Here is a 23502-nt window from a genome sequence, read left to right as displayed (position 1 = left end):
TTCTAATTGAACAATCCCACATATCTTTGGACTGTGGGGGAAACTAGAGGAAACCTATGAGGACATTAGGGGTGGGAGATACAGATTTATCAATGCACTGCAATTCTTTCTCTCGCAATTCTGAATTGAGTCTGTATTTAAATTAAATCACAACAGTGTAGGCCTATGTGGCTACAAGCTAGGAACAGAAAAAAAATGTTGACAGGTACATTATTGTATGCTGCTTAATTTGTTGAGTTTGGACAAAATTAAAATTTTAAACATGTGGAACACGGCACTGTACTTGTTGTCCAATGTCCACTGTTCAAATTCTTGTCGCTTCTCAAAGTGAAACCTTGAGTCATTGTAGACATGGCACAGTGCCACTTCTTCAGAATCACTACAGAAGGTCAACAGGGTGGCGTTAATGTGATGCATGGACACTGACGACAGCACAATTATACAGTATGTCACTCGTAGCTTGTGTTTTGCGAATGTGGAATCTGAATGAAAGTGAAATGTTGCAAATGATTGATGAAATGAGCCATAGCCCCTTTCACACATACAGACCTTTCCAGATAATTACCGGCAATTTTCCAGAAAGGTCTGTTTGTGTGAACAGCCCCTTTATTGAAAGTACCGGTAAATTCGTTCCGGCAATTTTCCAGAAAGAGAAGTTGTAACATTACCAGTATTTTCCCGGACTGCTGCTCTGTGTGAACGCAGAAGGAAGATTGCTGGAAAGAGCGTGTTCACATCTAGAATGCACTGATGTGAGACGTCTACTTAAGCCAAACATTCACATCTGCGCTGTTTATGAAGATAAGAGCCGTTGAATATTTTTCCAGACACATTTAGCTGCTAGATGTTAGTCAGATAATGTTTCTCTGTTCCTTCTTAATGCCAACTGTATAAATAATTATCGATAAGATTGAATGTGTGAATGCTCTTTTCCAGTAATATTAAACGTAATGTCCTTGCCTGTGTGGAGTGTGAACAGCGTTTTTTAAATTTGCCGGTAAAGACTTTCCGGAAATTTCCCGGATATTTACTGGTAACACTGTGTGAAAGGGGTTTATGTTTTAAAGTTTGTCCTCTGTGGCTCTAAACTTAAAGCAATTCTATTATAATTTCTAAATATATTTTTTATATAAAAATCAACTTAGACAAATAAAAAAAATAAATACTTTTTTTTTAAAAAAGGTTATTGACAAGCAAAAAAATCCAATCTAATAATAAAATCTAATACTTTCTTTTTGGCATCAGAACTGTTTGTTCTTTATAGTTTCTCTTTGTAATCTGGCTTTTCAATGTTATATTTAGAGCTTGTTTATGCTAAATATAATATTTATTAATTTTTTATTTTTTTTAGATTCACTACTGTTATACATATTCCAATCCTAAACAAAAGCATAGAAACTTCAATTCTGGTTAGGAAGTGCTAATTATACAAAGGAACTGTTTGTGCCCAGAGAATTAGAGTAATGTTGGAGTTCATGTTTACTTAGAATCAAGAGATCCTAAATACTAAAAACATGAGCTGCTCAAGTGAAGAGATCACTGCGGTGCATCAGATTAGACATTTGTATTATTACAATACAGTTTTTAAATTATGCTAAATCAAGTCACATTCTGAGGCATTATTAGTGGTACTTAAAAACAGTTACCAGCCAACGGTTGAGTAACACACGTACATATTGCATTTGGCAATGACAAGTGTTAATTTTAAAAGCCCTGGGTGGGCCACATGTTAACAATAACACAAAACTAAAAGCAATCCACAACACCATCAGTGATGAACATCAGTTTTATAACTCCTATTTAATTTAAAAAATGTTTGAACAATCAAATTACTTTGTCATTTTGTTGCGTAAAAAAAGTTGTTCTGTCAAACAAAGATCAATCAATCTACAAAATATTTAGATAATTTAAATCAATTCTATTACAAGTTTACAGTTATTTACTGCAAGAAAGCCCAGTAAAATACCACATACAGTCTTTACAGTTGACTACTGTAATATGCACTACATTGTGGCTAAATTAAAAACTTTTACAGTAACTTTACTGCATATTAGGAATTTGCGATATTAATATTTAAAGTTTTAAAAAATCCCCCCTCTAGTTTTTCACAATTTTCTGTGATTTTTTTATTTTTATTTCTTGTGTTAAAAATGACTGATGTTGTGGTGGTAATTCCCAGAAATTTGCGGACAAGTTTGCGATAAACAAAAAAATATATATATACTATAAATATAAATTACCATATTAGGCAGACTACTATGTTAGATGTGCAATCTGACACAAATCATAAAAATAAAGCTTCTTTATTTTGCTCTCTTGTCCACACAAACAGATCTAAAATGGTGTGAACAGATCTGTTCTGTTTAAAACAGATCTAAAATGGTTGGGATTAATCCAAAGGAAGGTTGTATAACTCTTATTTTTGTCCTAGATTTTTCTCTCTCTCAGATTTCACTCCCTGGAGCATCTGACATCAGGTACCTCACTCAGGACATGCGTCAGGGCTATAATACACATAAAACACAAATTGCTGTAAAACTCGTCAATGGCAGGGAAGCGTTTTCTCTCATTAACTGCAGGGAAAGTATTCAACAAAAACGTTTATCGATTTTACGTACAGCATAATACCAATGATTGTGAGGACGCAGATGAGACGTCATTTTTCGAGAGGCCCTCAAATACATCACGTGCGCTGTGTATGCAACATTTGTAAGTCATGTAAAACAATTAATTGCACGCTGAAATAAAAATAATTTGATTATATGGTTTGGAATAGGATGTTTTATAATTTTTTCTTGCGATTATTTTGCATTTACAATAAGAATTTTGCAGAACTTTTTGTTGATTTTGCGTTAAATTCAGTGATTGCGAGATCGCAAAAAATGAGGGGGTCTAAATTCTATTACACTGTTAGACTTTACCGCAATTTTACAGTTACTTACTGCAAAAATGCCCAGTAAAATACCATACAGTGTTTACAGTACACTACTGTAATATGCACCGCATAGTGACTAAATTGAAAACTTTTACAGTAACTTGCTGCATATTAGGAAGTTGCGATATTCTACTGTAATCAAAGTAATCAAGTACGCTAATGTAAAGGGAAAAATGAGAAGATTCATTTTACAAAATTTATACGACGATTAAAGTGCATTTTTAATAGATTGATGAATGAAAATTACCTTTTTTAAAAACTTAAAATGCATACAATGACAATGAATAATAAAAACACTGTTGAACATGTCACTTGTTTGGGATTTATTCAATTCATTATTAAAAACTATAAATAAAGGTTTTGCACTGCTAGTGTAAAATGTAAATAAATTACAGTAGAAGTCCTGTAAAAACTGTCAAATTAAAATGTGGTCAAGGGCGACAAGGCTATTTTACTTAAAGTTAACTTAGGGCCCTGCTACTGTACAAAACACTTACAGGTAAGTTACTTTAAAGTTGCTGTTTTAGTAACTTGATGGCAACAGTGCTGCCAGTAAGTTACTGCAAAAATACAATAGAGTTTACTTTACATCTAGATAAAATAAGCTGGGAAAGTCTTGCTTGAAAACTTTCAAAGATAATCTACAACCCACTAGAAATACTCTTAATTAAAAACAGCAGTGGATAAGAAACATTTGTCCAAATATTTGAGCTCTGAACTTCACACTGCACTTTTTCGAGAAACACCAAACCTTTGTCCCCGAATCAGCCTGCTTTATAGTAGTTTTATTTACCCATTTTCTAAAATCAACTATTCAACGTTGTGAAAGGAGAGTGATGGACTGTTCTAGTCCATCATTTCAGACAAGCGAGGAAAAGCGAGGCAGAAGATGAACCGATCTGAGAGCTCTCCAGACACTTGAGAACAGAATACAGGGGTTGTGCAGCTGCTGGCGATGAGCGAGCAAACATAATTATATGAGCCGGGGAGCGGTGTTGAGCTCAATGAGGCAGAGAGGAAGACTCACGCTGGGTCTGACGCTCTGGAGATGCTGCTTTTGTTGACGCCTGGATCACCCAAGGATGCGGGGGAAAAAACACATCTGCAGAATACTTAACCTTTCACCCAACAACAACAAACTCCATGTGTTTGATTATTTAGAAATGTTAAAACAAGGAAGCGTAAATCCCGAGGAAAACAAGCAATTAAAATAATGATGAAGAAAGATGTTCAGCTGAATTCCAGAGACTCCCTCAAAAACAACAGATCAATCCAAAAGTAAAATATAGTCTTAACAACTGACAAACACCAGCAAAGAATGTAAAAAGAAACCACTGTTATATGCATGAATTGCATCTTAATGTTCATTCCTGAATCTTTCAAATATATATTAAAATGATTGGCAGTAACTGAAGCTTTTAGTATTTCTACATTTCCACAAACAAAGTCATTACAAATTTTTTTGTTATTATTACTATTAAAATATTAAAATATTGTTAAAATGAATAGTAATTTATTTACATATACAGTAATATATATATATATATATATATATATATATATATATATATATATATATATATATATATATATATATATATATATATCGCCACCCTGTTTATTTTTTCCCCAATTACTGTTTAACAGAGAGAAGATTTGTTAAACACGTTTCTAAACATAGTTTTAATAACTGATTTATTTTATCTTTGCCATGATGACAGTAAATATAATTTGATTACATATTTTTCAAGACACTTCTATACAGCTTAAAGTGACATTTAAAGGCTTAACTAGGTTAATTACGTTAACTAGGCAGGTTAGGGTAATTAGGCAAATTATTGTATAATGATGGTTTGTTCTGTAGACAATCAGAAAAAATATAGCTTAAAGGGGCTAATAATTTTGCCCTTAAAATGGTGTTTAGAAAAAAAAACTGCTTTTATTCTAGCCGAAATAAAACAAGTAAGACTTTCTCCAGAAGAAAAAAATATTATCAGATATACTGTGAAAATTCCTTTGCTCTGTTTAATATAATTTGAGAAATATTTAAAAAAGAACAAATATTCAAAGAGGGGCTAATGATTCTGACTTCAACTGTATGCATATGTTAGGGGTGTAACGATTCACCTGACTCATGATTCGATACTAATCTCAAGATATGATTAAGACATGATTTTTTAATCAAACTATTTGAAACAAATTTAAGGTGAAGAGCCCTTTCTTTTTTTATTTGCTGCACATTTTTGCAAAAAAAAAAAAAAAAAAAAAAAAAAAAAATATATATATATATATATATATATATATATATATATATATATATATATATATATATATATATATATATATGTATTTGTACCATAACTAAATTGCTATTTAAAAAGCAAATTACAGAAAAATAAAAAACAACAATACAAACTATAGAAAACTCATTAATATAAACAAACTAAAACTGTGACTGTGCTGGGATTTGACATTTCCGAAAGGAAACATCAGCACATCTGTTTTCTGGCATAAGCTGAGGTCTTTGCACATTTACAATCTGTCCCCTGCTGAAAAAAAAAAAATAAAATTCACTGGGGACTGAGATTGGCTGGTGTGGAGAGGTAAGCCTGTGCCGTGTGTACAGAGGTGGTCAATAGACCCTTTGCTCCAGGGGACTGGCCACTGGCATTAAAAAAAAAAAATAAATAAACTGATTAAAACAGGGGTGGCCAACCTTGTTCCTGGAGAGCCACCTTCCTGCAGATTTCAGTTGCATCCCATATCAAACACATCTGAACCAATTAATTAACACCACTTGATAATTACAGGCAGGTGTGTTTGATTTGGGTTGCAACTGAAATCTGCAAGAAGGTGGCTCTCCAGTAACAGGGTTGGTCACGCCTGGATTATAAAATGACTTTATAGTAGGATAGAGACTAGAGTTGAACATGATCATGAAGGTGAATAACTAATGTTACTTGTATAATTAATTAGTATAAGCATAAGCAGGGCCGGAGCAAGCTGAACTGCCGCTCTAGGCAGAGGACGATCACGCCACCCTCAACCCCATTGTGAAAACGAAAGTGACCGGTTATGAAAATGAAGTGAGGTGTTGCAGACCTCTATTCTGCCGCCCTATGCACGGATATAACTGAGGATGCGCGGGTGCTGATGGAGGTGTCACTGACGCCGCCCTCTCTATTCTGTCGCCTATGCGCGAATATATCTGAAGACGTGGGTGGTGAGGGAGGTGTCGCGGACATAATGTGGATGCCGCCCTCTCTATACTGCTGCCCTAGGCGGCCGCCTAGGTCGCCTCTATGGATGCGCCGGCCCTGAGCATCATGTGATACACGAAAGACGAGGTAACCTTGAACATTTTAAAATATTCAATAATAATAAGCAAATTATTAAAATATGCAACTAATTTGAAAAGGAGAGGGAAAAATAATATAACACCTGCTTGTGTAACAGCACAACATTCTCTTTCAGTCTGAAAAACATCTTCACACTTTTGCTATGAAAACACTGTTGCACCGCGGGTGAAGCAGTGGCACAGTAGGTAGTGCTGTTGCCTCACAGCAAGAAGGTCGCTGGTTCGTTGGCGTTTCTGTGTGGAGTTTGCATGTTCTCCCTGCATTTGCGTGGGTTTCCTCCGGATGCTCCGGTTTCCCCCACAGTCCAAAGACATGCGTCTATGTTGCGGCTAGAAGGGCATCTGCTGCGTAAAGACTTGCTGAATGAGTTGGCGGTTCATTCCGTTGTGGCAACCCAGGATTAATAAAGGGACTAAGCCGACAAGAAAATGAATGAATGAATGACACTGTTGCATCGCTTATTAATAGTTTTTCTGAATATAGACGTCTGTGACAGTAGTTTTTCACTGTGCTGACGGTTTATGTGCATCATATTCATTGTTCTGTTTGTGTAAGTAAAGATGGTTTTGCAGTATTTGCACACAGTTTGTGTTTTGTCTGGCACACCTCACCGCTGTCATTTTAGTTTGCTCTTGCTTGCCGCTGATGTGCAGGTAAATCGAGTTTGCGCCTCTATTCAAAAGATGTATCGCGATTTGTTCAACATTTCTACCGGTTTTAATCATCACATATTTGAATTGATTTTCGCAGTGAATCGTTACATCCCCATAGAAATATATTTTCTAAAACTGTGACTGTGCTGGGATTTGACATTTTAAAAAAAGTTTTTGGCATTAGCTGTGCACATTTACAATGTCTAGTAAAGTCTGCTGCCCCACCTCTTGCACGCCGCTGATGTGCAGGTATGGCGAGTTTGCACCTGTAAACTCATTGCCCTCTCTGTTCAAAAAATGTGATCCGTTTAACATTTCTACTGGTTTTAGTAGTCACATATTTGAATACATTTTTAACTGGCTCACTGTGAATCGTTACATCCCTAGTATGTACTGTATATGTTAAATTTTTATTCTTTTTCAAACAAGTGATGCTTGACAGACCATGGAAATTTTGACCGTATTATATATTTGGGTAACACTTTACATTAAGGTTTATTAGTTAATGCATTTACTAACATGAACTAATCATGAACAACACTTGTACAGCATTTATTAATCATAATTGAACATTTACTAATGCATTATTAACATCCATGCTTGTTAACATTGGTTAATGCACCATGAGTTAACATGAACTAACAATGAACAACTGTATTTTCATTAACTAACGTTAACTAGCATGAACAAATACAGTAGTAGATGCATTGTTCATTGTTGGTTCATGTTAGTAAATGCATTAATTAACATTAACTAATGAACCGTATTGTAAAGTGTGACCGATATTTGTTTCTTATGGAGATAGATTTCTTTTTTTAGTTTAACCACATTTAACAAATGTGTTAAGGTCAATAATATTAGCACTCTTAAGATTTTTTAATTTTTTTTTTCAATTTCAAAAAGAACAAACCACCGTTGACTTACCTAACTTACTTGTTAACTAACTTGACTAGTTAACTTTCTGTAAGTGACCTAGTTAAGCCTTTAAACTGCACTATAAGCTAGATACAAGTGTAATGCAAGATAACTAGTACATATTATGTACTAGTCTTTGTATGTACGTTGTAATATGTCTTTATGTACTATGTCTTTATGTCAAAGACTAAAAAAAAATAGTTTGAAAAACTATTATGTTTAAAAATGTGTTAAAATCTCAGTGTTAAACAGCACTTGAGAAACATTTGAAATAGAATTATGAGTTCAAAAGTGGGCTAATAATTTTGCCTTCAAGTGTGTGTGTGTGTGTGTGTGTGTGTGTGTGTGTGTGTGTGTGTGTGTGTATATGTGTGCATGTGCATGTTTAGTGTGATTTCACAAAGTATGATATATTCTTGAAACAAGATTCCAATCAATACCCTAAAAATAAATACAAATAGATAGCACAAATACCATATACTGCAAGCTACCTTAAAAGGCCAAACAACCAATAACCCGCATCAGCCCTCACAAAGTGTGAGTAAAGGAATGAGGCACTTACTGTTTCCAAAGGGTGGAGGTGTTGTTTGTCCCAGAGCTGTCATTCCGGTCCAGTCGGCCTCTATCTTTGTCAACAGGGGCCGACCCACATGACAGGCCTCGGGTCAGCCTCGTGTGTGTGCGGCGAGCTGGACCAGGCACCGTGGATGAGGGGACATTACCGCTGCTGTTCTGATGCACACCTCCAGCATTGTGGTTTGGTAGAGATGTCGGCTGGATCGGCTTCGAGCTCTGGTTGTAGTTGTGGATCTGTGTGGAGTTCTCGGTTGGTGTTCGGTCATGCCGCAGGTCCTGGTTCTCCTGGTTGACCCGGTCCAGTTGCGTCTCGAGCTCCTCAATGCGTTTACGTTGGGTGTCTAGAAGTTTGGCCTGGTTCTCAATGATGTTATTGAGCTCCAGAAGATACTCCACAGCCCGACTTGGGCTGTCTGGGTTGGACTCCATAGTTTGGGTCTTACCTCCCCCCCCCCCACCTGAGAGGTTCAGTGGGGGGGAGATAAAACAATAGAGCCTAAAAGTTGAAGCTTAATAGAGCTGTCTTTATCCTATATATCTCAACTTCAGTCTCAACACTTGAAAAACAACAGCTAAGAACATTTAGAGCACCATTATTACAGGCATCAAGTGCATCTTCATCTGTGAACCTTCCAGCTGTTAAAATGTTGGATAACTTCAGTTTTCAGCAAAAGAGTTCAAAGATCAAGAGCTTTTTTATATTAGCTGTGATTGTACTTCAAGTTTGTAAAGAAAATCTATGCAGAAAAAGTAATAGAAAGAAAAAGAATTGCATGAACAGTTCTGAGCTCACTGACCAAAAAATCCATTTCAGTCCATGTGTTGACACTATACCATAAACACAAGTCTAAAGAAATGATATCTGAAGTTCATTTCTGTTTCCACAAACCCAGTCTTTACAAAATCCAGTCATCTTGAGATTTGCTGTGCTACACACAATTCCCGCATGCTGAGGTAGCACAGTGGAAAATGAGGAACAGCAGCAAAAAGATACAAATCCAATCCCTGAAATCCACTATAGCTTGACAGAGACAACATACTGTAAAATTAAAGTGAAGAAAATGCTTTCTTCGTTAGCACAAAAGTAAAATTCTATAAAGCTGAATCATATATGCAATGTCCAACTTCAATAAACTGCCATTATATAAAGCACCAAAGGAGGCATTTTTAAGTAAAGCGTTAAAAGTATGAAAGAATTGCACGCGCTGAGCGCGCGCCCTTCTTATTCCTCTTCTTCAAAATAATCTGTCAAATATGCTTTTTAAAATAAAACTGACACATATGGCTCCACATGTTAAAAAGAACCTACTTACACCTCTCTTTTCTTCAACCCATTTTTAACGGGTAGCTTTCAGTTCATCGCTTGCGCTCCGCTTCCTTCGTAAAAATTGCGCGTCTTGTTTGTTTATTAACCTCGACGTCAATCTGAATGATAGCGTCGTTTAAGAGTCACTGCTTTTATCTATTCTTGCACACATCATCAGGACTTTTCCTAGACGTAAACCGAGATGCACCACCTGCTGTAAAGTTCCGCGCTCCTCTGTATTCCCGAAGTGACCGAGTGCTCTGCGCGCGGATGCTCTTGGTCTCGTGGATGCTCAGGTTCGTGCGCGCCTTTTTCACCTGACAGATCCAACAGCAACTGGCAAGCAGAGATGCGTTAAACTAGTCTTTCCAGCGCTCGTCACACAGGCAACCCACGCAAGATCTTTTCATCGCACAACAGAGAGAGAGAGAGAGATTTCAACAAATGAAGCTCAAGCAAACACATTAGGCATTTAAATGATGTAAATAAACCAACATAAATCACCATGGTAACAATATATCTACAGTAAAATAGAGAGTGATTTACTAACTAAAAAAAAACTAACAACAGAAAACCCGAACAGAATTTGTCCATTTTAATGGTTTCTTTGGGTCTTTAATGGTTTCTTTTGGGTCTTTTTTCCTCCGGCTTAGTCCCTTTATTCACCAGTGTTCACCATAGTAGAATGAACCACCAACTTATCCAGCATATGTCTTACACAGCGGATGCCCTTTTAGCTGCAACCCAGTACTAGGAAACATCCATACACACTCATTCACAAACATTCACTATACAGACAATTTTGTTTATTTAATTCACTTATAGCATATGTCTTTGGAAGGTGGGGGAAACCGGAGCACCTGGAGAAAACCCACACGAACACAGGGAGACTATGCATACTTCACACAGAAATGCCAACTGGCCCAGCCGGGACTCGAACCAGCAACCTTCTTGCCATTAGGCAACTGTGCTAACCACCGAGCCACCGTGTCGCTCCCGTTATTATTTTTATTCTTTAGTTTTTTTCTCTTTTTTTAAAACCGTCCTTTGCTTTATTTCCCAAATCACTGTAGAAAACATAAACAATGACTTTGTTACATTTGTATACATTTTTACTTCTTTAAAAACAGTTGATCAGTTTGTAAAGTTTTTAATAGTATTTGTAGTTGAAACCACTGGAATTTCTGTAGTTTTCAATATGATGATTTCAATTGCTGTTCTTTTGTTTGCTTGCTTGTTTGTTTATCTATTTATTTATTAGTGGAATAACTTTTTTAACTGATTCAATGATAACCTGACAACACTAAATAATGATTTGCTGGCTTAAACAGCATTTTAATATTAATAATAAAAAAATTTAATCAGCCTAATGTAAAAAAAAAAACTAAAAAAGACCTGCTGGTTTTAGCTAGTCAACCAGCCTGGTTTTTAAGGGTTTTGGTTTGGTTTTCAGTCATTCTAGCGTGGTCTTATGGTCAGGCTGGAAAATGACCAGCTAAAACCAGCTTGACCAGACTGGTTTTAGCTGGTCATCTCCCAGCCTGACCAGACCAGGCTGAAAATGGCTGGAAACCAGCCTGGCAATAAAGGAACTGTGTTAAACCATTACTCTTTTGTTACCATTACTATTGTAGAGCTGTGCATCGATGGATTTGCTATTCAGTGTTTGGACTTTCAGTACTGAATATTAAAGCACACTGAACTGAACTGCACTGAACTTAAACTCTGAACACTGAACTGACACCGTTTCAATACACTATAATCTTCTATGTGAAGCAGCTTTGACACAATCTACATTGTAAAAGTGCTACAGAAATACAGATGAATTACTGTCCATTATAACAGAACTGTGCTCATTCATTTAAATGAAACACAAACATACCATAAACATACAATTCCACAATTTTTAACATATATAAATAATAATAATAATAATATCTCAAAAAATAACATAATAAAAAATGTTATTTCTATTATATTAATGGAATCAGGTACTTTTTCAATATGCTTTAGTGTCATCTACTGCTCAGGGCAGAAATTACACCCACATTCAGTTCTGCATGCACACACAGACATGCACACAAAGCAAGAAAATGCACTCCAGGCTGATCTCAGGTAGATACATAACTGTTTAATATAACTCTTTAATATAATTTGTTACCTGCATTTGGGTTACAATGGATTATAACAATATAATCATAATAGAAACATAATATCATATGTATATATAGAACTATAATTATATATTTATATGTATTTACAATTGGTACATATGGCCATAGACATTAGTATGGACATCGAGAGACTCTAAAATGGGCCCTTCAGACTGCACGTGTACTTAATACAGAGATGTTAGTGAAGCTTATGTGGCATTGGCTCATACTCTGAATATTACGATATGTTTCAAAATATGCGGACCACCAACACCCGACTGACTTCAACACGCTGATCCCAGACCTGCTGGGGTGCACAGGTTTACACTGCTTTCCCAATTATTCTAAATGGCATCGTCTTATGCATAGTTTAAATGTGCATACAAGAGTAGAACACACAGGATGGACAATATTAGGTGATGTTTTGCATTTGATGACTTGAACTTAATTGAATGGAGGAACACAACTGATAAATACAGTAGTAGGCACAGTTTTTTGTGAGGTTAATGCTAAAATATCAGTATATTTAGTTAAGCTACAGTTAACAAGAGCATAATACAGTCAACCTCTCTCTTACTAATTCATCAATAAAGATAAAGAGAAAAAACCCTGGGTGCATTAAACTAAAGAGGTTTTGCAGGCTTGGCGCTAAGCCTCATAATATTGCAAACTTCAACTCATCGGTACCAACATTCTGCACAATGGTCTCTCTTTTTTATTTGGTTGACAGACACAACTTCTGTCATTGTCTTTTTTATTGATTACTATTCATATTTCATAGAGATTCACGTCAGAGTTTAACAGATACTGCATCTGAAATGAATACATACTGCATCTCCGTCAGTTATTTGGAGTCAATCCGAGTGTTATTCAAAGCTGGAGGAAATGATTCAAGGGGAATACAGTAGACTTTTCACTGTAAATAGCAAAAAAAGTATTGAGATCACAGAGGCCAAGGTCAGCAGACAAGAGAAGACTTTTGTTTGCAAGGCAACAACAGGAGCTACTTTGAGGGTATTTACTGTATAGGGCTTGCTCCAAAAATAAATACATAAATAAAATTATATTTACATATCTGTTCCCTGAGATATCAGAGACCCAGAGGGCACAGCAAATAATCATCTATCTATACTTTGTACGGGATGCTCTTAGAGAAATATGGCAAATACAGTTTATGGCCTTTTAACAGTTAACATGTAGACACGTCATTCACAAGAAGGTTTACCTAGGCAATCACCCCTCAAAGGAATGCTCCACTTTTTGGGGGAAGTAGGCTCATATTAGAGTTAAATAGCTGAGCTTGACTATTTTTAAATCCATTCAGCCAATCTTTGGGGCTGGCAGAAGCACTTTAAGCTTACTTAGCATAATTCATTGAATTGGATTAAGAAGTTAGCATTTCATTAAAAAAATAAATAAATAAATAAAAGGTTTATAGAATTTTCCTATTTAAAGTGTGATTATTTTGTATTTACATTATGTACTAAGTCCAATAGAATATTAAAAGTTTCAAAAACCTCTTTATTTTTTTAAAGTGATGCTCTTATGCTCTTATCCAATTCCACGATTTATGCTACGCTAAGCTAAATGTGCTCCCGCTAGGACTAGAGATCCGCTGAATGGGTTCAAAATTGGCTAAACTCAACTATTCAACTCCAGAGGACCTCTAAAATGTGCCTATTTCCAAAAGTAGAGCGTTCCTTTAAAAATTAATTTAGCAAAGATAGGGCCTGTTTCAAGAGGACAAGCACAATAGGTATTGCAAAATCCTTCAATGTTCAATGTTTCAAACATGAACTATTGAATACTGTTCAAAAGTTTGCTGTTTAAAGACATTTAATTGCTATTTACTCAAAAATACTTATTTGATGAAAATACACTCATATATTACAATTTTGAATGTTGTTTTATTAATTTGAACATATTAACATTTTAATGTATTTTAGTAATGACAAAACCAATTCAACAGCCGTTAATTTTGTCTGTAGTTTCCTATAATCTACCAGAAATGACTATAATATGCTAATTTTGGGCTCAGGAAACATTTTTTATGTTTAAATTACTGTATATTACTGTAAAGTAACTCAAATCATTTGAGGAAACTGATTGCAACAAACCATTTAAAATCAAAAACTAATCCTAATGAGTACTGTGAACTTAATCTTTTTGAGTAAATGAAGCAATTTGAGCACAGTAAAACCCAATAAATGGTCATATTCTGGAACAATAGAATATCTGGTAATTGTTCACAGTTTATTAGTGTCTATTTATTAAATTTCTCTTGTACTGTATTAGTTAAATGTTTAGTTTATGTCTAGTGTGTGTCATATTTTTTGTTTTAAATTGCACATTGGAGTATGGAAGAAACACAATTTCAGTCTTCTGTGTAATGTACTGTTGCATGGTTTGATTGACAATAAAGTTGACTTGAACTTGAACTTGAAGAACAAACCTCAAACCTATCGAGTACTGTAAAACCCAATAAGTTAAGGCAACTTAAACCATTAGAGTTAAAAAAAATCTATATGAGTACTGTGAACTTACTCCATTTGAGTTAAAGTAATAAGGTATTTAATAAACTCATTACCTTCAACACTGAGTTCTTAAATGTGTAGAATTAAGTCAATTTTGAATGAACTACACTCATTTCATATACAAATGTTGAGTGTTGGGTTTTACAGTGTTTAAATGCTGTAACAGTTGTTGTTATCTACCGTTTTTCATGGTTTTTATACATTCTTTTTCTCACCTCAAACTTTTGAACAGTAGCACATAATAATCATCATTCAGCATTTGATCTGTAGCTAATAAAATGATAGACTTTCTCTGGTTGACATGGAGCATTGTTTAAGATTAAAGTGACTCCAAACTTGGTTCTGAATAGAAAAAAAGAACATCTGGGCTACAGGTAAGAACCTTACTTTTGCTATAACATTAAAGAAAATAATTGACCCAACACACACAATCATTTTGTTGCATATGAGTTCATTCTGTACAAACAGTCTGGTGCAAAAATAAAGATGTTGTGTTGATAACTGCAGACTTTCTTTGTAGTGGACAAAGTGGAAGAGGGGAGAGATACTGTATGCCTGAGAGAGCAAGCTGGAGTGGGAGAGAATATATTTATATACTTCTTTCCTGTAAATGGTGTTTGCTTGTGCAAAACAAAACTATAATGCTTTTTGTGAATTCTTTGCAGTTGGTAACTTGTTCTAGATGGTTGTGCACTAAACAGACTTCTACTTGAAACTTGGCATCTTGGCATTGTGTACTATGAAACTGTTGGCACGAACTGCTTGTTATTTTCCTCTTTTGCAAGTCTGGTTGCATAAGCCCCTGCTTGATGTATAAATGTAAATGCATTTAAACTGCTTACTGCTAAAGTCAAAAAAGCCACCCACTTAAGTATTCACAGGACTGATACCCGAGAACTCTGCGTCATGAGTACAAGGATGCAGCATGTGAACGATTCAGCACACTGACTTTGTAGGACAGCCACAAAACCACAGATCTAGTTTTAAATCGCAATATACAACTGAAAGCCAATTGTCTCAGTAATTTCATTTGTTTGAACCCTCAGATTCCAGATTGTCAAATAGTTGTATTGTATCTCAGCCAAATGATGACCAGTCCTAACAAACCACACATCAATGGAAAGCTTATTAATTCAGCCTATAGATAATGTAATCTCAAATTAGAAAAAAAGACCCCTATGGCTGGTTCTGTGGTCCTATAAAAAATGTTGCTTTTGCTGTTTGGTCAAACTACTTATTTAAAATGAGCCAAAACAACACAGTTTTTGAGTTTTTTGGGGGACAGCTTAACTGTTTAATATTCAACCTACTTAAATAATAATTCATTTATTAATTAAAAACTAATAAGTTAACTCAATTAATTCATCTTGTCCCAACTCAATTTGTGTGTAATTGTGGATTTTTTGCTCTGTACAAAATAAAAAATGCATTGTTTCACACAATTAATTCATTTTGAGCAATTTTAGCTTAGCTTAGCATAAATCATTGTATCATATTATACAATTACCATCTAGTTAAAAATTTTTTAAAGAGTTTATAGTATTTTCCTATTTAAGGTGTGATTATTCTGTAGTTAAATCATGTACTAAAAAAATAGTAAAATGAGATGCTAATGGTCTAATCCAATTCAATGATTTATGCTAAGCTAAATGTGCTCCCACCAGGACTAGAGATCAGCTGAATGGGTAAAAAAAAGGCTAAACTCAACTGTTTAACCTGTAAAATGTGCCTATTTCCAAAAGAAGTAGATCCTTCCTTCGAAAATGAATTTAGCAGAGATAGGACGTGTTTCAAGGAGACAAGCACAATATTGCAAAAATCATTCAGAGTTCAATGTTTTGAACATGAACTATTGAATACTGTTTAAAAGTTTGGCGTCAAAAGACATTTAATTGCTATTTGCTTTAAAAAGACTTATTTGATGAAAATACATTCACTTTACAGTTTAGAATGTTGTTTTTTTATTTGAAAGTAACATTTTAATTGAATGCATTTTGCATTTTATTTTTCTATTTTGTCCCAACACAAAAGGATTAGCTTAACAGGTTTAACAAATGTATGTGCATTGAACATAAAAAATGTATTTGTCCCAATAAAATCTCAAGAATTGTGTTGTTTTAGCTCATTTAATTTAATTTAAAAGTAGTTTAAATTTATCTAATTCATTTAGAAGTGTGTTACAATACACAATAAACTATCCCTTGCCACTTTTGGCTTTATTGCAACGTTAAACCTAAATATGAGCAAATTCACCAGCGTAAGAGACCTTAGCAAAAGACAATAAATCAACATTCTGTTCCTCCACCTTTCCCCATCATCCTGATCTCCTTACCCTCTCTAATGAGTCTCTCCAAGCTCGGTTTTAACCACAGGCCTGGAAGTAAGGGCTCCTGGGAATTGTGTTTGCTATTTAAATGACACCTTTCTGTCATATACACTGATAGACCAGAGATACTGGCTGCCGATATGCTACACTCAGACACACTGGCTCCTGACTCCGACTCTGCGTAATCAGACTGCTCAGTTGTAAGGAAAGCAAACGGCGTCCTATTGAATTCATTCTTCCCTACGGGCTCCTCCAATGAGTGGCCAGAAATGCGTCTAAGAGGGCGGGACTGAGTGTCTGGAGGAAGTACACGAATGCCCAAATAAGGCAAGCGCTTATGGAAACTTGTATCTTGCTCTCTGTTCAATTCCTCAGAAATGTCTTGATGGGTTTTTTTGTTCGTCTCCCACTCAAGCACTTCCACATTCATCTTACTCTCATTTTCGCTTTCTAATTCCCCGTCGCTCTCTGAATCAAGAGACGCTATCTCCTCCCTCTCCCGTTTTTTGTCTTTTAGCCTTTCTCTCTCTCTTGTCCACTCTTGCTCAGTCTCTCCATCCCACTCCTCCTCCTCCTCCTCATTTTCCTCCCACTGCAGTTTGGGCTGAGGAAGTCTGTGTTTATTGATGGTTTGTGTGTTCTTACTCTCATCTCCTTCTCTCTTTCTTTCTCTCACCCTCTCCTCACTCTTGCTACGTTTTGGCCTGTCCACGCTCCTCTTGTTACCTTTTTCCATCTCTCTCCCATTTCTTTCAACCTTTTCAACCTTCATGCTTTCATCGCTGTGTCTTCTTGGTGTGTTTCTAGGCAAGCTGTATGACCTTCGTCTCCTTTCATCATCTCTTGACCTTCGCCTTCTGCCCTGACGGTCACCCTTGAGTCTTGCAGGGCTCTCGCGGTCTCCTCCGTCACTCCTCTCCCTCGGTTCTTTCCACCCTCGGTTGGTCTTCTCTGGTTTTTGAAGGCTGGATGTGGCGTCCCGTTGAGGCCGGTGGTGGCTCACTGCAGCCAAATTCGACTGAAGGGGCTGGGGTGAGGAGGAGACGGCTGTGATGTGATCACGGTCTGACAGAGAAAGTCAGACAGACAGATGAGGACAGAAAGAGAAACAGAAATGGAGGAAAAAAACTTTAATGATGGGATAGATCACAGAAAACATTTACACATGTGATTAGGTAAATTACTGCATTACTGCAAGAGTGTTTTTTAACCAAACACACAATATATACTGTATGTATGTACTATATGTATATATATTTATACAACAGTTCTGTCTGGTTCTTGAATCTGATGGGCTGATAGCTGTGCAATATTCAGCAATAACAGCACTTACAGTCTCTTCATCCTTCTGTATTACTCTGCCCACATAGAGTGACAGCAGATCAATAAACTCACTACAGTTTGACAAATATTGCTGCTGTTGGACAACATAATGTATTTTTGCTGCTTTTTAGGTGAGAATACAGTTGTCTAGATTGCAACTATGCAGTTTATTTATAAGGATAGTGAAAAAGATAGTGAGAAAGTTGATGTTGTCCATCCACAAGATGGTGACAGAGACAGCTTAATAAGCCCTTAAAGGAGAGGAACTCATTATTTTTAACTACAGCTAATCAAATCATTATAAAACTGGTAAGTTATATTTAAAGTTGATCTCGCTCTGTTGTATGTTGTAGTGCTTGTATTTATACCATAGTAATTGTAGTTTATTGAGTGTGAAATGGGACTGTATATCAGGAATTTATGTACTTTGTGGTGGCCACTCTATTTATAACTCCGAGTTACTTTTTTGGTTAGCCTTATGTTTGGTTCTAATGTGTCTCCTGTTTTTGTTACTACAGATTAGTTCAGTAAAAAGAAAGAGAGAAGAAATGCCTGCATGTGTTTAGCATTTTCCTTATCGCAAACACAACAGTAATATAGTAGTGTTTATGCTGCTTTAGCTTTTTCAGGGATAATTATTGTGATTCCCTGATTGCAACAGAGAAATACTAGGAAATGTCTGTAGACTGATGGCATTTCATGCCGTTCAGCCTTATAATCTTAAAATGTGAGCACTATCACCTGTTTTGTCATTATTTTAGATATTATGCTAAAGAATCATTAAAATACTAGCTCTAAAGTGACGTTGGTGAGTAAGTAACAGCTTCTGCTGTTCTAACGTTGTCAGCTGCAGATGTGAGTAACAACTTCCTCTAACAAAAGGATTTTTAGACTCTCGTGTTTGATTTTCTTTTTTATATACATTATTATGTTGTCGAATTGTTATATACTTACAATATCACACTCGTAGCAGTGCAATATGGCAACTTATCATGACTGGTGGGACACTAAGGCATGAGGCTGCTTATGCCTCCCACCAGTGCCGATATACAGCCATAAGGCTCTGCTACGAGTATATTGTATATTGCTCATATCATATATTTAGGGTTTATGTGTTGTCATAATAGCCCTGATAAGGACAATATCAGCCAAGCTCCAAAATTGACAAAAATGCACAATAACAGCAAATTAAATGGCAGAGGAGAGGAGTGTGGGGGGTGGCACATTTTTTGGCAAATTGAATAGTTGTTAGTCCAAGATTCCACAAAAGAAGCACAATGCCAGCAAATACAAGGACACGGCAAGGACAAAATTTGATGAATTTAGGGAAACATGGAATATAAATTGTAAATATTGACAAAGTCAAACCAATAACTCAGAGAACCAAGGGCTTTGCTATAATAATGGGCTATATGCTTTAATTTAAAATAAGCCAGCTCAGGTACTTCTGGTAAACTGTTATACCATTATAAACTTGCTACGTTTAAGGAATGGTTTGCTTAAAGTCAATGATCTTTACTGCTTGATTTAGATACATTATAAAGTGGGTCTCATACTGAACAAGCAGCTCTGCATTAAATCTATTGTTATTTTCAATGGAGTTTTGGTGCTTGCCTGCTGCTCCTGACAGCGCTTGCGTTTAAACAGCCGTTCATCTAGTTTTACACTTGAACAACTAAATGAATGCTTAAGTCTATTTAACAGACTATAGTTAACTTACATTTTAAATGCAATTAAAAGAACCTTATTAAAATAGTTTTAATAAAAGCTTAATTTAGAGCTTGACGGTTATGGTCACTAACTGCTGTCTTTAACTGATGAAGGCACACAGCTGAATTTTTTTTTTTCTCTTCTGATTTTGAGTGCAGACCTTCTTTGGTACTTGTCATTTGAAAGAAATTTGGTCACAGCACCAAACTTATCTGGTAGAGCACAGTGATTTACATTTGATTCACTCACTGCTCTTTAAAATAACATTGTTATATAAACAATATTTTAGTATTATATAGACTTTAAAGAATTATTGTCAGGATTACCAGCTAAAATGCCCACAAGCTCCACTATGGGACACTCTATTATTGAATTCTGTTACTCTGAGAAAGTCTATTTCCCATAAACCACTGAACTGATTAATTATCCAGCTGATACACATTAGCTGGACAATTGTATTGTTTGTATGTAGATTTCTAAATGCTTTACTATTTCTAAATGTTTGCTGCCTGTCCTGAGCCTCAACTGGTTTTTGGATTGTCCTATTAGCCTGTCTTGCATTTGGATCCTCACTTACATTTCACACTCTCGGTATGTAACAATTAATTTAAATTCATTTTTAAATTCAATTTTAAAGTCATTTGAATGGTTTGAAAAGCTTTTGCTTTTACTACTTTACTAGCAAGATGTCTATCCTTTTAAAATGAAAACATGTAGTTGCTAAAAAGAAGTGTTTACTTGCATTAAATTAAAAAAAGAGACTTACTAGTTCTTTAAAGACCTTTGACAAGGTGTGGCGCCCCTTTTAAGATTATCTGCTGGCTAACTCTTTTGATTCTTAAGCTGAGAAATATGAATACATATGTATTATTGTTTTCTTAGTTTCTGTACTTATTAATTATGTTTTTTCAGTTTTTTTTCAATGGTATGTTTTAGGCTGTTGAGGGAGGGAAGTGTTTATTTAAGGGGAGTGTTAGCAACAACATGGAAGGATAATTATAAAATGAATGTTGTAATTGATATCCAATGTAGAAAACCTAATAAAAAGAAATTTGAAATAAAGTCATTTGTGTTTCACTTTTAAAAATATCAGCATGTTTGGAACACTATGAGATTAAGTAATAATAACAGAGCCTTCTTTTTTTTGGTCGATTTTTTGACACTAACAAACAATGTTACAAAAAGTTCAGTGCAGATTTGAGAAGACAAAACAAGTAAATATTCAGTAAGTTCAAGTAAAATGAAAAGTCAATTATGGTTTCTAGAGTTCTGAAAATCAATCACAATGAATGTTCCTGAGCACTTCAAGCGTGTCGCTGGGGTCTTTTGTCAGCCTCTTCAGTCAGGACTTTGAGGTCATTCTGAATGTGCGGCGTGCTTCACATTTAAAGCCGCAACTGACTCATTAAAACTGAGCGCTAAGAAGCTTTGAAATGCAAAAATGCCTGTTTGATATGCTAATTATGAACTAGTTAATTGTATGCATTAAGTATGACATAACAGTAAAGAGAGAAGAAAAAGAAAGATAAAATTTTTTACAAATATTATAAACTGAAATAATTAGGGCTTCCAAAGTTAATATTACATGATGACGATGATATATGATATATAAATATATCGAAAATATTAAATGGGACACTTTACGCAGTTTAAACAAGTGTTTAAAAAAAAAATCAAGATTACAAAAAATTTAATTGTCTAATATAATTAACTATTGTTGTTTTAAGAGACTATCATTTCCATTTAGATTTGTAAGAATAGTGCAGCCATTTTGTCAAGTCATTGTGAGGAGAAATTAATTACCATTCAAGATAAACAGAAGAAAAAGATACACCATTGATGTGAAGTGATGATGAGAGGGCCAATAATTGCTGCAAATATCAAAAGATCTTGCAACATATTTTCTCTCATTAGACAAGGAGATGAATGCACTTAAAATAAATGGAGAACATTTTGAAAGGGCGAAATAAAAAACAGTTCCTAAAATCATAATTAATGTGTTTATACTTGCAATCTGACCCAAATATTTTAAAAAGGTGAAACTATTCTCTTACAGAAACATCTGAAGCTTGACTCTGAATTCTGAATGTTTGGATTTTTTTTGTTCCATAATTAAGTTAATTTAATTGGTTTATAAACATACCTTTGCTAATTTTTCCCTATTTTTCTAACTCTCTTTATATACAAACACTGAAAAAAGATTGGTAACACTTTACTTAAAGGGGGTTTTAAGACACATCATGAAAATAAATGAGATTTTATGCATACTTCTGGAAAGTGTCATTAAGTGTCATTCACTCAGTTATGTCATTAAATGGAAAGATGACATTGTTTGAAATGTCTTTGGTATGACAACTTGACATAACCAAATACATCATAACCTGTTTGTCATGGCAATTTGACATTTCGAAGACAACATAACTTGTCATGATTGTCACAAGGTCATTATACTGTCTACATATTGTCAGAATATTATACACTACAGTATTTTGACACTTTTAATAATACATTTTAATAGCAGGTGGCATGGTGGCTCACAGCACAAAGATTGCTGGTTCGAGACCTGGTTGGACCAGTTTTCATTTCTGTGTGGAGTTTTTATGCTCTCCCTAAATTGGTGTGGATTTTCTCTGCACGCTCTGGTTTTCCCCCACAGTCCAAAGACGTGCTATAGGTGAATTGAATAAAAAAAATTTGCTGTAGTGTATGAGTGTGTGTGAAAGAGTGTGTTTGGGTGTTTCCGAGTAATGGGTTGCAGCTGGAAGGGCATCTGCTGTGTAAAACACATGCTGGAATAGTTATAGGCTACCTCTGAAATAGAGTCTAAGCTGAAGGAAAATTAATGAATGAATTTTAATAGCAAAAAAATGTATCAAAAGGAAAAAGTGATCAAAAATATTTTTTCATGACAGTTATATTGGCTTCATATGAATCATGTTCATGACAGATTTATGACAAGTTATTTTGTGTAGGTAATGTCATCATGCCAGACAGATTATGCTTTATTTGTTAAGTTTTTGTAAAGACACCTCAAACTATTTTATTATTAATCTTAGTCATCTTATAAGTTTAATTGAAATATTTAAAATATTAATAAATAACCATAACTGGAAGTTAATTAGCTACATCTGGAATTATCCACAAACATCATCACTATTTTAAAAGTGCAACATGTAAGTTTAACAGCCAGTGGTTGACCTTGGTGTTGAACTCCTGGATCAAAACATATTTTCACTCTGCTCCTCTTCTGACGAATCAACGCAAGCGCAGTTGCCATATTGATGTGAGTGTGCTTGACTATTGAGCCTAAAGGCTGATTTAAGGCTGATTTAAACCATTTTCTAACTAAAAGCAATGGCACATGATAGAGGAAATACTTTCCATACTAAGAGTAGTTTTTGTCCTAACCAACACCTGAAATTTCTAATTTAGAAATGGCTTTTATTTCTCACAGGTAAGCAACAATCACATCAAGTGCTTTATTCAATGTCAAATGCTAATAATATGAGTTTGAATGCCAATTTACTAGACCATTATTGCCATACAAGTAAAAGCAGCAGCAGATAGTTCAGATTTTGAAAATAAATAAACCCTTTGAAAATGAACTTCAGTGCAAGCCAACAAATGTCAGTGATTCAGCATTTAAATTTAATCATGTTAAAGATGTCCACTGTCCACCGGAGGTAGCAGTTGTGATCCCAGGCACATGCTT

The 23502-nt window shown here is 35.1% G+C and overlaps 2 protein-coding genes and 1 long non-coding RNA gene across 47 annotated transcripts in view; 1 reads left to right on the top strand and 2 right to left on the bottom strand.

The window, feature by feature from the left end:
* iqsec2b (IQ motif and Sec7 domain ArfGEF 2b) overlaps positions 1-10085 on the bottom strand; it is a 176056-nt gene extending 165971 nt beyond the window's left edge. For all 10 annotated transcript variants that reach the window (XM_068223170.2, XM_068223168.2, XM_068223171.2 and 7 more), the window contains exon 1: positions 8425-10085. In XM_068223170.2, coding sequence (XP_068079271.1) covers positions 8425-8867 — 443 coding nt within the window. In that variant the 5' untranslated portion in view covers positions 8868-10085. The remainder of the gene's footprint in view (positions 1-8424) is intronic.
* Positions 1-23502, top strand: part of LOC141375883 (uncharacterized) — a 266551-nt gene that overhangs the window by 171235 nt on the left and 71814 nt on the right. The gene's annotated exons all lie outside the window — the stretch shown is intronic.
* The window catches only part of magixb (MAGI family member, X-linked b), a 179161-nt gene continuing 167514 nt past the window's right edge, over positions 11856-23502 (bottom strand). For 14 of the 36 annotated variants that reach the window (XM_021478474.2, XM_073910911.1, XM_073910912.1 and 11 more), the window contains one exon: positions 11856-17822. In XM_021478474.2, the coding sequence (XP_021334149.1) occupies positions 16717-17822 (1106 nt within the window). In that variant the 3' untranslated portion in view covers positions 11856-16716. The remainder of the gene's footprint in view (positions 17823-23502) is intronic. The other 22 variants (XM_073910927.1, XM_073910930.1, XM_073910917.1 and 19 more) reach the window with 2 other exon arrangements.

Source organism: Danio rerio, chromosome 8 (assembly GCF_049306965.1).
Source record: "Danio rerio strain Tuebingen ecotype United States chromosome 8, GRCz12tu, whole genome shotgun sequence".
NCBI lineage: Eukaryota > Metazoa > Chordata > Actinopteri > Cypriniformes > Danionidae > Danio > Danio rerio.
Note: the sequence above shows the minus strand (reverse complement) of the source record. Positions and strands in the feature narration are given on the sequence as shown.